The following is a 17,832-nucleotide window of genomic DNA, read 5'->3' on the forward strand; positions in this document are numbered from 1 at the left end:
TTTATATTGGTCCGCAAAAAAAATCAACAAGACATCTGTTATCAAGAAGAAATAACTTCATTACTAATAAATATTTGTCCACAAAAATAATTAACAATGTGTCAGACCTGCTCTCAAAAAGAAATTATTGTATTTAAATATTTGTCCGCAGAAAAATATTCAACTTTTGGGATAACAGCAGAGATCTGTTCACAAAAATAAATCATTCACTGAGAGGTGGCACGTGACAAAGTGGGTCGAACCATTCAAGTAAGGAGAATAATCTAGCTTTTAAAAATAATGAAATTGAATAACCTACTGAACAATCATTTTTATTTTTGAACTTGTATACTTTTCTGAAAAAATTATGAATTCCATCATTATTTTTTTAAAAGATTGTTGCATGTTTGTTTTACTTAGAATCTTGAGTACCCATCTGGAGTTCCTTCAAGTAGCCCCAGGAGTACCCATACCCCCATTTGAGAACCACTGTGTTAGATTATTGTGCCCACCTGTGTTTGTGAAACTGGTCCTTTGTATCAGCTGGCAGCTCCGTTCAACTCTTCGTGTCTTGTCCTGGTGTTTCTCATTCTCTCGTATGTATTTAGTTTCCTGCAGGGACGTTGCAAAGCATTAGTCTCCACTGGGCCTAAGGCACAGGCATCCCACAACCATGTTCCCCAACAACTAGCTTGCGGGACAGTTGGTACAGAATCACACAAAATTCCTTCCTTCTGTTTACAGAAGTGGAATTGGTAGGGTTCGATTTAATCCAGGAACCAAATGCTGCATTTTTATTTTATTAAAAAAAAAAAAAAAAATCAGTGAAACACCCAAATACCTGTCCTCGTGTCACAAGCATTGTATATAACCACCGTCACAGTATTCTCTTGTACAAGCATGTCACTTTTTCTTTGCGTTAAGATGACACAACAATGTCTTACTTTTGATAACGCTTTGCCAAAATGTCAAACGCAACACTGAATTGCGTCAAATGCTTTGAACCACTGACCCATTTCGACACAATTGTCTCATGTTGATGCAGCGTTTCAGGAAGGAGTGTCGTGACTCAACACGGATTATTGTTTTGAGATGACCATTTTCAACACAACTGCTTCAGATTGATTCAGCGATTCAAAATCCTTTGATTTCTCCATCACTACGGAAAATACATAAAACGGAAATAGGTCAATATTTCGGGAGCGGCCCGGTACAAGTTTATCCATGGACCGGTACTAGGCCGTGGACCGGTGGTTGGGGACCGCTGCTCTATCTAATGGAATTCCTAAATTCCTTTCAATTTAACATTGACAAATGTCGCTCTTAACATGTTGGTTTTGTTTTCCATACAACTGTTCACAAGTCGATAATTCTCACCCCATCTTTGCTTGTCAAAAACTGAGCCATTTGGAGATGCTCCTTTCACACCCTATCATGACATTCACCTGTTTCTAATTAACTTGTTTGCCTGTGGAATGGTCCAAAGGGGTGCTCTTTGAGCATTCGTCAACTTGTCTTTTGTTTCCCCTCTCCGGAATCGTTTGAAACATTTTACAGGCATCCATTTGCAAAATTGCCAAAAATATGCATGAAAACAAAAATGTTTATCATTTTAAAAATGAAGTATATTTCCTTTGTAGTCTATTCTGTTGTATATGGCTTGTGGATAATTAGCAAATGACTGTACTCTGTTTTTTGTTTTCATTTTGCACACCTTCCCAACTTAATTGGGATTTGGTCTCCATTCTATTCTAATTTAGCAGCATTTCAATGGGGATCCAGCCTCATATTTGATAAACTGTTACACTTTTACTGTTAAGAACGAGCAAATCAGACAATATCAAATGATCAAATATCACGTCCCAACCGCGTAATGCAGTCAAGAAGCTGTATGTCAGCCCCAGTTTTTAAATCCTGGCACCAAGGCCTGAACTTTTTTGACGCTCCCTTGTCTGATCCTAGGCAGTTTCAAGGGTACCCGAACTGGGGCGTTTCTGAACTGCAACTCCCATGCAAAGAAGCCACTCGCTGTCTGTTCGTCTATCTGTCCGGGCGGCCTGCATCCATCGGCTACCGCCGAATTTGTTGCCGGGAATCCGCTCCATGATTGCAAACAAGGGCTGAGAGTCGTCAAAGTTTAAGTCGAGGACTTTAGAAGGACTTCTTGCACGGAAGCACCCTAACTGTTTCAACGACAGCTTCGTTGTTGCTTGCCTGTGTTCTGGAAATCTTCTCGCAAAACAAAAAATGGGAATATGCTAAATGTTGACGCAAATGGAGTCGGAAAAGTTTTGAGTAAATTCGCTTCGAGTTACTTTCAAGGGACCGTCGACAAAGTTGTGCATGCCAGCAGAGGCCGAGGCTTGCCGCGACAGTCCCTTACTTTTACAGCGCCACTTTAAGTGGAATGGGACGCCTTGAAACCTCCGTGTTTGGATCTTGAAACTGCGAGGGGCGCCCAAGCACCATATTGAATCAAAGTTGCCAACTTTGTGTCAAATGTGCTGCGAGTTCGGGGTGTCCGAGCAGCGACGCAAGCGGCCGCCCTGTAAGCGTGGAATGGAGGAGCTGTAGGCGGCGAGTGGCGAACCTCCGCTCGGCTTCACTGGTTGTGAATGCGGCGCACAAATCCTAAAGTTTGACGCGTGAGCACAGTCGGACGATATGGACAACACGTCCTCGGTCATCACGCAGGTCAGCCGGGATGAAGAGGGAACTAAAGCCGACAGAGGGGACCCAGGTCAGTGACTTTATTTCTTCTTGAAGTATTGCTTTAAGAAAGTTTACTACCCGCACCTAAGGGCTGGATTCCGGCGTCGAACGCGTCACCTAACGAATGGGCCTCTATTCTACGTTACAGATGCGCCTGCGTTTTAGCACCGTAAAATAGCATTAAAAAGTTGCAAGAGGTGAAAGTGTCACATTTGACGCATCTTTCTGCATATGGCTCCAGGCCTTGATTTTTCTGAAGCGGAAGTGACGCCAGAGCCACCGCGTTGAGAGTCTCCCAAGTTCGGAGTAAATACAATTTTAAAAAGTGGAGAAAATGCACCGCAAAGATTATTTGCTTCTACGCACAGTCTAGTCGCAAACTAAAAAAAAAAGCCTGCTTCGCGTTTTTTTTTTTAAATATACGCGCAGGGATACAAGGATAGAGTTAAAAGTGAAAGCGCAAACATTGCTGTCCTTTTGGACTGAGGGGGTGCCTTGCTCAAGGACAATTCCGCAATGGTCACACAACAGACCAGAATATAATCCAACAACTAGTTGACGCTATTTAATTTGGGGGATTTGAACCATGGACATCCGCTCAAAAGCCTCAGATTTGTATGTTGTTGTTTTTTTTCAGATGAGCTTCACCTAGTTGTAAGTTTCTCTGACTTCTGCTCAAAACTGGCCACGAAAATGTTAATCATCAACATAGGGGCGAATATGTCATATGATAGGGTGAATTTTAGGGTTTCTACTAGAGCTGAACAATTAATTTGAAATCATCATCAAACAATTTTCAACTTCCAAAGGCTGCAATTAGGAACAAACAATATAGTAAGAAATACCTCATGTTGGTCAGTTCGTTGAAAATGCGTGACATGTTTTCACAAAACTAGGCGTATGTTGGGGATATTCGTTTTGAGTTATTAACACAAGTGTACTGTACGTGTTGAATTGAAGTGTCCAACATATGTCCTTCAGGCCTTGAATTTCATTTCACAGCAGCCAGAAAGTTCCAGTTGTTATCAAAGTTTATGAAAATAAGATTTTAGTAGATTCCTATGGACCTTTCGACAAGGTAGCGAGCTAGCTTGTCCCTGTGAAGCGGTCAACAAACATGGCCTAGTCCCGCACCTCGAACGTCATTTTACCAATGAGTTATACTGTATATGTTGATGAAGAGGCCAATAAACCTTTTGTGAGCCTCCAGCATTACATCAAACAGAATCCAGATGGACTTACCATCTGTGTAAAAAAAAAAAAAAAATCTATCCATCCATCAATCCATCCATCCATCGTTACATGCGCTTCCTTACTGTGACAGAGATCACCGTTCCATCCAAACATCGGCAGATAACCTGAATATAATTCATTATAAGTTTCAGGGTCTCCTTTAACGAGTTTACAGCACAACTTTTAAATAAATTCCGATCGTGATGAATTACAAACAAGTTGTGTCACGACGGTATTCCTTTGTTTACAGCCCCTCCCATATGGAGAAAGATCCCTGTCAAAAAGACATACGCTGTGTTAAACAATTCGTATGAGTACGACTCTAAATTGTGTGGCGTTTAAAAATTGAAAACTCGCGAGAAAGGAATTTTAAATACAACTCTCGTTTGCTGGACCATAACTTCGCGAGACACGACTTCACGTTTTTGCATGAATCCTTCGCATTCGTGGATCTGATCCTTTGGATTCGTGGAGCTGATCCTTTGGTTTTTAGTTGAATAAGCAAAGGAGGGTGACCCCATGTCAAGCTACCAGCCAAAGTAAGTCGATCTGCGAGTCATCCGCGCCGCCATTAGTCAAGCAGAGAATGGCGCTTATGAGCTTTTAATAGCTCGACAGGCTTTAAGCTTAAGGATAATATATGCACATTTTTAGTGATGATCAAATTAAGCTTTTGTGGGCCATTTGTGGCCAATTTCTTGGGAAATGGCATAATTTTAGGAAGCTTCCATTACAGTCGGTGACATCTGCTGGCAGAAACAAGCACTGCAGTTGAACTGGAAAAACCTTCCCTTTGAATTGGTCTTGAATGCACACACAAATTCGAATTCCAATTAAAAAAAAAAACGAATTAACTACTAATGAAGATTTTTTTTGGAACATTATTTTGGGGGTATTTTTTTTTTTTTTTTTTGGTTATGTGGCAGTTAATCTCCTAAAAACATTGTGATCAACCAATTTATAATTTATATGAATGATTTTCAAACAATATATGGATTTGGAGTCACAGGTCAGTCGCTTGCGAGTTATAGAATTATTCTATGATGTTACAAACTTTTGTAACAACTTTTGATCACTCCTCAGGTTTAGCATCATCAACAGCTGATTTTTTTGCAAAATGAATGTCCAACTTAGCCCAATTTCATAAAATAATTTATGAATGACAGGTTTATAGCTGCTGCTTGTAAGCTAATGTGATTCCAAATCCAAATATTGTTTGAAAATCATTAATATAAATTATACGCTGATCTCTCACACTGTTTTTATGTTGTCTCGTGTGACGTTGACCTACGAGTGATAACACGTCATAGACGCATACTTGACTGATAAGTCTATGACATGTTTTCATATTCTTCATTTGGGATTAAATGTACACAGAATATGAGGAATGAAACTTTAGATGATTGCATATTTCATTCCAAATCATGTCTCCTTGTCTTTTTTTTTTTCTTGGCAACATGCAAAGTGCACTAACTTCATAAATTTTTGAGCTATTGCTTATATATATATATATATGTATGTGTATGTACATATACACACGATTTTCATCTTAATCATGGCAGCCAATATCGTGATCGCGATTAAAATTCGATTAATCCTGTAGAACCACAGATATTAAGACTCACTATTATTTATATATATATTTTTTTCATAAAAACATTACATTCAAAATAATATATTCCCATCCATCCATCCATCCATCCATCTCCTTGTCATGTTTATCCTCATATGGGTTGCGAGGGCAGCAGGGACCCATTAAATACATTAAATACATTAAATATTGATAATAAATATCGATATAATTATGTTGCTTTAAGGTGCCCTGAATTGACAAATTGAACCTGGTTTCATAACAATCTTGTTTAAACCGGAACTCGGGAGTCACTCGTGGTGAACAGTTGATGCAGTAAGAAGAGTGAAGCTGAAACTTCAAAATAACGGTGTTCTAAGGCGATACATTATTTGGTATGCTGAGGTTTATTTTGAAGCATTGGCTGGACTTCTCACCACATTTGGCAGCATATTTTAAAGTCAAGCAGAGATAGCATTATCAAACACAAAAAATACTGTAGATCTTGTGCAGTACAAGGATGAGAAGTCTTGTGGTGTTTTAATCTCGCAAGATCTTGTCGTATGAGAACTTGTCCTACCCTTAATAAATGTAGCCATTATCATAAGGGTCACCGGTGTGCTGAAACCTATCCCAGCTCTCTCTGTGCAGTAGACTGGGTACAGCTTGTACTGGTTGCCAGTGGGGCTCACAAAAACAAACAATAACACTAACACACCTTTCTGTTAATGGTGAAGTTATCAGCTAGATAAATTATTGATTTTTTTCCCCTTATTGAATCTAGAGAGTTGCTGTTATTCATTTTTCTATTAAATCTGTCCCTATTTACACGAAAGAAAATCAGTTTGTTTTGAATTGTCTTCCTGGCTAAACCATAGGTGCACTCTAGAACCTAAAATCAAAGTACATGCCAAATTGTGGTCTTTTTCTTTTCATTACGGCCTTGTGGGATTATACTGTATGTATTTACAACCTCTGACAGCCCTGATGTAAACAAAAGAGTGCATTTACTTCTGAAGTGAACAATTGATATAGCAATTAGCGCTCTTTTTACTGTACATGGTTGCAGTGTTAACACAGGTCACTGAGTAATCAGGTGGACTATCAGTCATTGTACATGCCCTCACATCAAGGTCAAATCACACACGGGTGTTCGGGCGCATCACTTTTGCAACTGTTCTTTTGGCACAAATGTGCAAAAATAATGTGCAGGATTTGGCTAAACATTTTGTAAAATCCAAAATCAATAAGAAGAATAAAGAGCCCTGAAATTTTAGCTGAGGATCTTGATGTTGTAGATGCCTCCACCCCCCCCCCCCCCCCCCCCCCACCAAAAAAAATACAAAATCATAATTCATCCTCTATGAAGCAGGAAGTAGCCTGCTAACTAATGAAGAAAATACAAAATAAATAAATACAGAAGTTTTCTTGTATTACTATCTTGGTATTTACTGTGTAAGAGTAGAGAATTTTTTTAAATTCCTCAGGTGACTAAGATTTGCACAGCGTACTGTGCCCTGTGAAGTTGCCAATAATTGCATTTTACATTATAGATATATATGAGTGTGATTGTTAGACAAAATCCCTGGGTGGGATGAGCTAATAGTAATTCAGACATATTATTTAAAATTGTCCATGTGTAAAGAAGTACATGAGAAACTCTGCTAGAACGAGCCGCTTCCTGCGTTATTACCCGCCTGTTTCCTTTTCCTGTTTTGTCCGGTGCTGCAGAGGCCAGCAAAGGGTCAGTTTGAATGCACAAGCAGAGACTGAGGGAATGAAAGTGTGTCTTCTTGGTAGCACTCACATCTTAACAGAGAGTAGTCATTTTCAGTTTTCAAGGTGTTTGGGTTGTCACAAATGGTACGAGAACAATAAGTGAGGAAAAGTGATCAAGAAACTATCAACTTTGATATTCAGAATTTTTTTTTTTTTTTTTTTTTCTGTGACTGTCTCATCAGACTTTGTCATCGTCATTTGCTAAGCACCTTATGTTCCTGTGCAGGTTCCTCGCCGTCGCTTTCCACCAAGAAACCCCGAAGCAGTGGTTTATTTTCCATCTTTTCCTGCTGCCTCTGCCGGGACCAGCCTGAGCCGCCGCCGGTCAACAACAACGCTCCCCTGCTTGTTGAGGAGAATGGCACTGTCTCCAAGGTGCGTCAGAGATCACCCTCCTCATTTTTGGTTCAAATGTCCTGCGTGCTTCATAAGAGGTCTTATCCTGGTTTCAGATCCAGGTGAAACCTCTCCTGCCACCCGCCAAGTCCAAAGATGCTGGAAAGGTCTGCGTGGTTATCGACTTGGATGAGACCCTAGTTCACAGCTCATTTAAGGTATACGGTGTACAGTCCAAGCACTTTTTTAAAATAATATTTATCATTATATATTATCACATTAGAGTTGCAAAATTAAGAGAATTTTCAGATGTTGGAAAGCCTCCATAGCCTCTGAAACAATAGTTGAGCAACCAAAGTGAATGATTAATTGATTGTTGGAATATTGTGTACAGTACGTGCCATTCCCCAATCGCTGTTTCATCCAAGTCTACCGAGGTTTGGTGGCTAATCAAGACCTGAGTATTCGTACTGTTATAAAATTTGTTTTGTGACAATTTTTTTCCAAGTTCCATATTTTTTGCACTAAACAATACCAGAGGTAATGCATGATAGGATATTAAGATAAAAGCAAATAAGCATAAATGAATCTGAAAAGCAGTTCAAACTCACTACTTTGATATGTAGGCATAAGCGGTCACCATGACAACATAACTGCCGCTCAAGCGTGATGTTAGCATGCAACATTATAAGTAAGTATTCTCTCCTGTAAATCAGTAAGGCCCTTAACTCACGGAGCTGACAAACCTTGCAAATGAGTGTTGCGTTTGACAGGGATTGCAAAACATTGCAAACATGTTTTGCAAAAGTTTTTTTTTTTTTTTTTTTGGTCACAAGGGAGTTTTGAACATTTACAAAATGTCTTCACAAATCCATTGATCTGCTAATCTTTGCAAAAGAACTGTAAGTTTTTGTAAATTGTCGTACATGCGAAGGCCGACATGTCTGTGTGTGTGTGTGCACGTGCTGGCGTGCGTACGACTCAGTCAGTTTCTTAAAAACAAAAACAAAAAAAGCAGAATTCTATTATTGTGTAATACAAACCTAAGCTAATACAATTCTATTTAGCAAGACCTTCACATATTGGGAAACATTTGTTGCCGTGTAACCAATAATAAACCACTCTTTTTCAACTGTTACCAGATAAACTATAAATCACATGATTAGCCCTTAATTCTAGTCTCAGGATCAGATCCTTAGATCATATGATTTACGATAAAAATGACAGTATAACAGTTGATTTATCTTTGCTGCTAGTGACACCCAGCAAAACTAAATGCTCTTCCATTTGAAAGGAAGTAGTTAAACTGTGTATTCCACTATATTATAGAATATTTTTCCACAGAATAATAGTCCAGAGTTCACATCAAACAAAATTGTGAGTACATTTAGACAGGTCATCAATTTTTCAACATATAAAGTATACTTTTTGTGACATCATTCAGCATGAGATCATTGCATTATAAAATCGTGCTTTACTTCAAGTAAAACTTGGAAAACATTGGACTAACCTTCTACTGGATGCCATCTTCCTCTAATGCTTTGTATTTTCTTCATCCAGCCTGTGAACAACGCTGATTTCATCATTCCTGTGGAAATAGATGGAACTGTACACCAGGTTGGCGCCACACCCCAATTTCACTACTACGGTATTAATCGGTGATTTTTTTTTTTAGTCCGAAATGTGCTGCCGACTGGAATCTGGAGACATTCGCTGATGGACAGACATTCCCGCGGCCCGAGCCCGATTCAAGTAATCCAGGATAGGTTTATTTCGACAAACACAGCCTATTCCGGATGACTTGGTTCAGGAACGTGGTCCTCAGCCACAGAGAGAAAAAATAACTTAGAGGAATGAGTCCAAGTTTTTGCATGTGTCTGTGAATTACACATTTATATTTAGCTTTGTGTGCATGTCCAACTCACCAGAATGAGAGTGGAAATTTGGGGTGCCCTACATTTTTCTTACAAAGGCAGCAAACAGAGGATAGGAGTAGGCAAGGACTACTTTGATTTGACTTTGATTTGCTTCACCTTTGATTTATGTAAAATATGAAAACCACATCTGTTTTGGTAAAGCGAAGGCGGATTAACAATTTGTAGTTTACACACACACACACACACACACACACATGTATGTATGTATATATATATAATATATGTATATATATATATGTATATGTATATATATATATATATATATATATATATATATATATATGTATATGTATATATATATATATGTATATGTATATATATATATATATGTATATGTATATATATATATATGTATATGTATATATATATGTATATATATATGTATATGTATATATATATATGTATATATATGTATATGTATATATATATATATATGTGTATATATATATGTATATGTATATATATATATATGTATATATATATGTATATGTATATATAAATATATATATATATATATATATGTGTATATATATATATATATATATATATATATATATATATATATATGTATATATATATATATATATATATATGTATATATATATATATATATATATATATATATATATATATATATATATATGGCGCTGCTGAATCAATGAGGGGGTCCAGTTTGGCGATTTCAGCATTGCACATCATGCGGTGCTGTTGGCTTTTTCAGACCGTGTGCTCCAATTTTCACTGCAGCAGTTTGCAGCCGAGTATCCCTTGGTTGGGATGAAGATCGGCACCTCCAAATCTGAGACCATGGTCCTCAGTCAGTCCCCTGACCCAAGTGGAGGACGGTCTTGTTCACGAGTGTTTGTAGGATGGAACAGGAGATCGACAGGTGAATAGGTGCAGCGTCTGTTGTGATGCGGGCTGTCGTGCTAAAGAAAGAGCTGAGCCGAAAAGCTAAGCTCTCTATTTACCAGTCGATATACGTTCCTGCCTTCACCTATAGTCATGAGCTGTGGGTCGTGACGAAAGAACAAGATCCCATTTACAAGCGGCCAAAATGAGTTTCATTGGCAGGATGTCCTGGCTCTCCCTCAGAGATAGGATGAGAAGCTCAATCTTCCGGGAGGGATTCTGTGCCGAGCCGCTGCTCCTCCATGTTGGAAGGAGCCAGTTAAGGTGGTGCGAGCATCTGGTTAGGATGCTTTCCGGACACATATCTATCCATTCCATTCATCCATTTCCCGCTTATCCTGACAAGGGTCACAGGCTTGCTGGCGCCAGCCCCATTGGGCTTCGGGCAGTAAGCGGGGCAGACCATGAACTGGTTGCCAGCCAATTGCAGGGCACACAGAGACACACAACGGTTCATGCACCCAATTACACATAAGGACAATTTAGAGTAAGCAATTCACCTGCCATGCATGGTTTTTGAAATGTGGGAGCAAGCCGTAGTGCCCGTAGAGAATCCACACGGACTCCGGGTGAACATGCAAATCCCACACAGTAAGGTCGAAGTGAGGTGGATTTCATATATATATATATATATATATATATATATATATATATATATATATATATGTATATATATATATATATATGTATATATATATGTATATATATATATATATATATGTATATATATATATATGTATATGTATATATATATATATATATATATATATATATATATATGTATATGTATATGTATATATATATATATATATATATATATATATATATATATATATATATATATATATATATATGTATATGTATATGTATATATATATATATATATATATATATATATATATATATATATATATATATGTATATATATATGTATATGTATATATATATATATATATATATATATATATATACAGTCGGCCCCCGGCTTACGAGCACCCTGATTTACGAACAATTCGCCTTACGAGCGTGGATCAGGGAGATTTTTGTCCTCCGCTTACGAGCAATTCGACATGCCGGCCATCGAGTATGTAGAAATGTTCTCGTTTAATTGCGTCAAAAAAATCAACAGTAGCGACTTCATCAATCATCAGTAGATACTTGTGGCAGTAACGTGAACGCTATTGGTCTTACAACGTCACACTGACTGTCTCACTCACGGTGTCTAAATATATTACCATTTAAGTGTAGTGTTTGTACAGCTAAAGGGAAAAACAGCTGACATGAAATTAAATGTGCCGATTGCAGGACAAAGAATTGTCATTGGTTTAAATGTGTGTTTTTTTTAAAATTAATTGTCAATACATTCCAACCGTTTAAAAAAAAAAGTGCGAATAATTATCAGTCAGTCACGGAGATGCGAATATGCTATTGGTCGATTAAGGTCACCCGGTCTCACTCACGGAGATGCTATTGGCCGGCGTCACACGTCAATCACAGAAATGCCGATATGCTATTGGCCGAACGCCTCTATCTAGCTTGATGGGACAGGATGGAAGGTAGGAGAGAAAATTAGTGAAAAACGGAATGTTGTGAAGACTTTGCAAACTTTATCTGTTAGACATAGCTTCTAAAATTACTAGCAGCGGTAAAGAAAGAAATAAGAGGATGATGTTTTAGTATCTGCGTGATTTGCACCCTGACTGAAAGAGTTACTCTAACACTGTAAGACCAATAGCATATCTATCGCCGTGTTAACTTTGAGCGTTGGACTCTGCCACCCCTCTGCTTATACTCAGCTCAAGTCTCGTCGTTTCAAAGGTAAAAGCTATTTACCCATTGTATTTATTATGTAATGCAAGTGTACAGCAGATTATGTCACTCAATGTTAATATATGTATACAGTGTGTCGTTTTTACCTAAGGCTTCGGCGCGCGTTGCACGCATTCACGAATTAACATGGGTTTGGATTGCCCGCTATACGAGCAATTCGAGATACGAGCGTAGCCGCTGAACGGATTAAGTTCGTAACCCGGGGGCCCACTGTATATATACTTAAACTTCAAGATTTTTTTTTTTCCTTACATATTGAACTTTTGCTATAATTCCCAGTTGTGTTGCTCCCGCGTAGGCTTGTATTGAGCCTAAACTTCAACAAAAAATGATGACAATTACTGGGAAGGTGATACTTCTCCAAGGGAGAAGTTACATAGGAATTGCCCTCCATTTGGGAGTGAACAAATCCACAGTTCACTACATTGAGGACGAGGCGAGCGCTAGACAACGGCTACCATCACTGGCTATTCAGCGAAGCCAGTTGTTACGGCTCGTAATAAAACGATCGTCCGTATGGAAGCTGCTTTAGCCATCTGGATTTCCGACGACCGACGAAAGAAGAAAATTGTGAAGCCCTTTCTTTTGAAGTCTCGCGCAACTGCGGTCATATTAGTAGCGGCTCGGATGTTGAATTAAAGTCTAATCTCTCCATGTTTAAAGATGATTACAATGGAGAGTGTACACTTCAAATACCATTTTATTATAAAAGAAATCTATGGTTCAAAGGGAAAAGGGAACAGTTTTGTTGTCAATTCCTCGTTGCTGGTGGGTTGATGTGCATGAGGGTGGATTGTACGTATCCCTGTGTGTGTAAGCAGGGGGAGGTCCTTTGTGCACTTTGTTTTAAGCGGGCATGTTACGGGGCAGCTAAGCGGGGTCCTACGACGTTGGGGGGTTGTTTACATTGTATTGTTGGGCGATGACGGCGCGAGTTCTATCAAAGTATTCACCGTTGAAGAAAAAGTGGGCATTCATAGAAATACGGTTCAGTTTATTGTTTTGGAGTTGCAACGTTCAGTTGTGAAGTTGTAAGCAAAATAAAAACCATGTTGTTGAGCCGCATGAGTCGGACCGCTCTTTGATCTTAGCTGCTTTGGGGATGAGGTGCTCAGCGCAGCCTACGTAATCTCTCTCTCTCCCGAACAAGTTCACCATTGTACCGTGTGTACGGTTTAATAATTTAAGATTTAAGTAAATATTTGTACTGCAGTAATATTTGTCTAAAATATGTATATCATGAAGACTTTTCACGTTTTAAAAAAAAAAAAAGTTTTTTTTTGTTTATTTTCTTCAATGTGAAAAGTGGGGGCTTTTCAGCTATGTGGCCGGTTCCGGAACGTATCAACTGCGATAAACGAGGGTTCACTGTATGTATGTATACATATGTGTACATTCTCACAGGAGAACAAAGCCGAAACGTTCCGCCATTTTGGAACAAGTCAGCAGACCAATAGCAGACCAGCATCTTAGTGCCTCCGGAATGCCGACCAATAGTAGACCAGTGTATTAATGACGTATGAAGTGACGCGTGTATAGATGTATAAGTGTGGAGTGACTCTCAGTCACACATGCACACTGACCGCCATGTTTGAGGTGTCGTAAGGCCAAATAATGGGGTAAAGAGGGGACAAAAAACGGTCCACGTCGTAAGATGAAAACGTAAGGCAGGGATGTTGTAAACCAGGGGTCCACAGTAATTGGCCATATAGCAGTTTTGTTTTGTTTTTTTATACTATTTTAGTGAAGTGCTATTTGCTTTTTCTGCCTTGCCGTATGCTGCAGCTTACTAAAATAATGGGTGGGTAGCCGATGACCCCCGGGATGTATTTTGGACTCCACTGGCGTTCATGATTTTAGTTGCATAAAAGGTTCTCGTTGCAGAATTAGTTTCAAAAATTCCAGTCATCCCAGTTTAACAGTGGCCATGTTTTCTAGGTGTATGTCCTGAAACGACCTCATGTCGATGAGTTCCTGAAAAGGATGGGAGAAATGTTTGAGTGTGTCCTGTTCACTGCCAGTTTAGCCAAGGTGAGTTGTCTGCCAGTGTCTGTTTACAAATTATCGTTCATCTGTAACCACTCCCACCACATAACACTTGCTCTGCCTGGCCCGTTACCCTTTCCTGCATCGTCCTGTCCTCACCTCGCACCGCCTACCCAGTCAGCCTAATGTTGGTAGAACCTAACTCTTTTTCTAGCAATATATTCATTACAAACTGTTTTATTCCTGTTGTTGTTTATTTCCCCCTCTGTCTGTCAGTCTCTTCTCAAACCATGTTTGTTTCAACTCCAATCACACTAAAAGGTATCAGGATTCTCCAAAAGTCCACTTTTGGACAGAAAGAATACATTCAAATTTTAAACTAGAAACAAAGACACAGATCCAGTTTGCTGCATAACCAACCAGTTGAACACGGCGATTAAAAACAAAAATCACCAGTAAGTTTATAAAACAACCCCATTTCTTATGTACATAGTATGCTGACCCTGTCTCTGACCTACTGGACAAGTGGGGAGCATTCCGTTGCCGTCTCTTTCGGGAGTCCTGTGTCTTCCACAGAGGAAATTATGTCAAGGATCTCAGTCGCCTCGGCCGAGATCTTAACAAGGTCATCATAGTGGACAACTCTCCTGCCTCATACATTTTCCATCCTGACAACGCTGTGAGTAACTTTGGCTGTTGAATACATTACAGAACACACATTGTACAAGTGAAGATTCTGATGAGAAAAACAGATTGAGTACAGAAACAGGAAAAATGATGGATTGTGCTCAACGTTGTTCATTTATTTATTTATTTTTCCCAGGGACAAAAGGAAGTGTTTAAAAACTCAAATAAAGCTTTACGAAAGGATGAACAGTTTGGATTCAGGTTAATGAGGCATAAACCCGGATTTTGTTGCGTGAATGAAGCGGTTGATGTAATGGGTGATTTTGTCTTTAATGGAAAATGTGAGATAGGATGTAGATGAGGGTGAATGTTTGATGTTAAACACACAAAATCACATATTTGGGTGGTGCCTCAAACATTTACCGTTTGTGTGGTGACTCGCAGGTGCCTGTGGCCTCCTGGTTCGATGACATGTCTGACACTGAGCTGCTGGACCTCATTCCCTTCTTTGAGAGGCTAAGCAAAGTGGATAATGTCTACGCTGTCCTGAAGCAACAAGGGGGGGCCACAAGCTAACAGAATTTGAACAGAACGGCATGCAAATCTAAAGTGCCTCCGCATGTGCGCAAACGCAGACATCTCACTCTCACACACGCACACACACACTATCTTACTCACACCAGTGAGACTGCAGCTACCACTGCCCACCCAAGTCCAGACTTTGCTGGCAGCACCAATTGAGGGAGCCTGTGATAGCGCTGCCACCCCCTGGTCATCTAGAAAACTGCTTTACATTACTGTAGTCACCATAGGGGGTGGCAGCATGTCAACGGAAGAGCAAAAGGTTAAGGACCCTACTCGCTGTCGTCGGCGAACTCTCTGGACTCCTGAGATTCCATCAGCATCCCGATATGCCTTTTTAAACTTTTTTTTTTATTTTTTTTAAGCCCTGCCACTGACGGAAAACCTGCCAGTCCTCAAAAACATGTTTTTTTTTTTTTTTTTTTTTTTGGGGGGGGGTCAAAGTCACCTAGGTCACATTTGCTGAGTATTGACATATGTTTGACAGGCTTGCGGCCATCTTTTGAAAAAGAAACTTGAACTCTCTGGTGCAGCATTGGAAGAGCAAAATGTGACCGTGTGACTTATTCCATTTTCTCTAAGGACATGGTCTATTTTTATTTGTATCTCCGAAACGGTACACACTTAGGCTAGAAACAATCTCGCGCGGGGGACAAAACGTCTACATTTAAAGCAACAACCCATCCCGAAGGACTTCTTGGTCAATTTTCTCATCTCTTTGATATGTTTTGAGAGCTGTCGGCTATCTCGCAGTTGTCACAGTGGGAATCCAAGTGCCATATTTCACGGTGGTCTTGTGAGAGATCAATAAGGTGTCACTTGAGATGTCAGGTGAGTTTAAAAGAGCCACTTTTTTTTAGAGCCTATTTTTTACCCCCTTGCATGCAAATGACAAACTCAGACGCAGATGAATGACTGTGGATTGTGCATTTTGCAGTACAGCTCCACAAAGAAAGCAGGAATGACAATGAATCCTATCATGCTAATTTTTTTTTTTTTACAGTATTTCTGCACTTTGTAATCCCACATACCGATTTTGGATATTTGACTTAACATCTTCAGTAATCATGATTATGGAGCCAAAATTGGCTTAAAAAAAAAGATACTGTTCAAGGCACATAACAGTAAAATGCTTGTTTATTTTTTTTTCTTTGCTTTGTTTTCAGGGTGGGCTGACAGCAGGTGGCTTTTATTTATAGGGCTTTGCCATTAAAACTTAAGTGTCACTACAGGGCTGCTACTGTACCTCACACGTTCAGTAGATTTGTTCACGTTTTGCACAAGGAAGCAAACAAATGTCATTAATATATGAAACATTCATGTTACTGTACTCATGATTTCAGAGATGTAATCTAATTTTTGACCTGTTTTACCGTGCCTTGTTATATATGAACTGTATGTAACTGCCATTTTCCCATAAACTCTAAATGAACAATGTTGTTTGCCATCTTAAAATTTGGATTTTATGTCAAGTGATGTATCTATGCCTAGACGATCAAAAGAAATGAATACGTGAACATATGTAGACTGGTTTTAAGAGTTTGGCACATCAGATTACTATGGTTCTAAAGCAAACTACACGTTAAGATGATTGGTGATTAAATCAGGGCTCACCAACGTTTTTGAAAGAGCTACAATACCAACGTTTGATGCTAACAAAATAACAATTTTGCTCAATTCCGTTGGGTTGTATTGTATGTTCAATGCGGAATGATCTACAAGTAGTTACGACTATTTCAATTTATCAACTGATTTTACAAGGTCAAAAACAGTGCGTGGAAGTGAGCTATGTTGGTGAGGCCTGTACTAAATTGTCTGGAGGTGTGATGCAGGAATGTAAAGGGTTCTTTGTCGATGTGTGCACTTTGACATTGGTCAGCAACAATTCTTGGGTGTAAATACGGAATAAGATCGCTGCCAAAAAGACATGCGTGTATAACTTGTGTAGCTTGTGAATATGAGACTACATTTTGCGAGTATGAAATGTTTTCTTGACATTATGACTAAATTGTGAGTGTATGAAAATGTGTGGTTTTTAATATTTTCCTTGGGGCTATGGACATAAATTGTTTTTTGTTTTGTTTTTTCCCTGTGACTAGGAACCTAAAACCTACAAATTGTGGTGGCGTCACGCCAAACTACTCGGGAAAGTAGTCAAGGTCTTCCACTATGCTTAAGTCAACAAAACAGTGATAGCAGGGATAGTTATTTTTTTTTAATCTTTTCATCTTTGATAGGTAATAACATGAAAATTTTCATAACCACACAATTAATGCTGCATTTCACACAGAATGTGTGGAAGGCAAAAAAACTGCACGTGCCAATAAGTAATCCGTCTAAACTGCGCAA

General features: G+C 39.0%; 1 protein-coding gene across 1 annotated transcript; it reads left to right on the forward strand.

Moving 5' to 3' along the window:
* The first annotated feature begins 1,986 nt into the window (after positions 1–1,986).
* LOC148427051 (carboxy-terminal domain RNA polymerase II polypeptide A small phosphatase 1-like) lies at positions 1,987–17,508 on the forward strand. Its single transcript, XM_088407478.1, has 7 exons — positions 1,987–2,719; positions 7,500–7,648; positions 7,726–7,827; positions 9,170–9,226; positions 14,227–14,319; positions 14,768–14,953; positions 15,346–17,508. Exons 1-7 carry the CDS (start codon positions 2,644–2,646, stop codon positions 15,475–15,477), a joined length of 795 nt encoding a protein of 264 aa, XP_088263604.1. The 5' UTR covers positions 1,987–2,643; the 3' UTR covers positions 15,478–17,508.
* The last annotated feature ends 324 nt before the right edge of the window (positions 17,509–17,832 follow it).

The sequence above is a fragment of the Hippichthys cyanospilos genome, chromosome 2 (assembly GCF_059441005.1).
Source record: "Hippichthys cyanospilos isolate Australia breed blue-spotted pipefish chromosome 2, RoL_Hcya_1.0, whole genome shotgun sequence".
Classification (NCBI taxonomy): domain Eukaryota; kingdom Metazoa; phylum Chordata; class Actinopteri; order Syngnathiformes; family Syngnathidae; genus Hippichthys; species Hippichthys cyanospilos.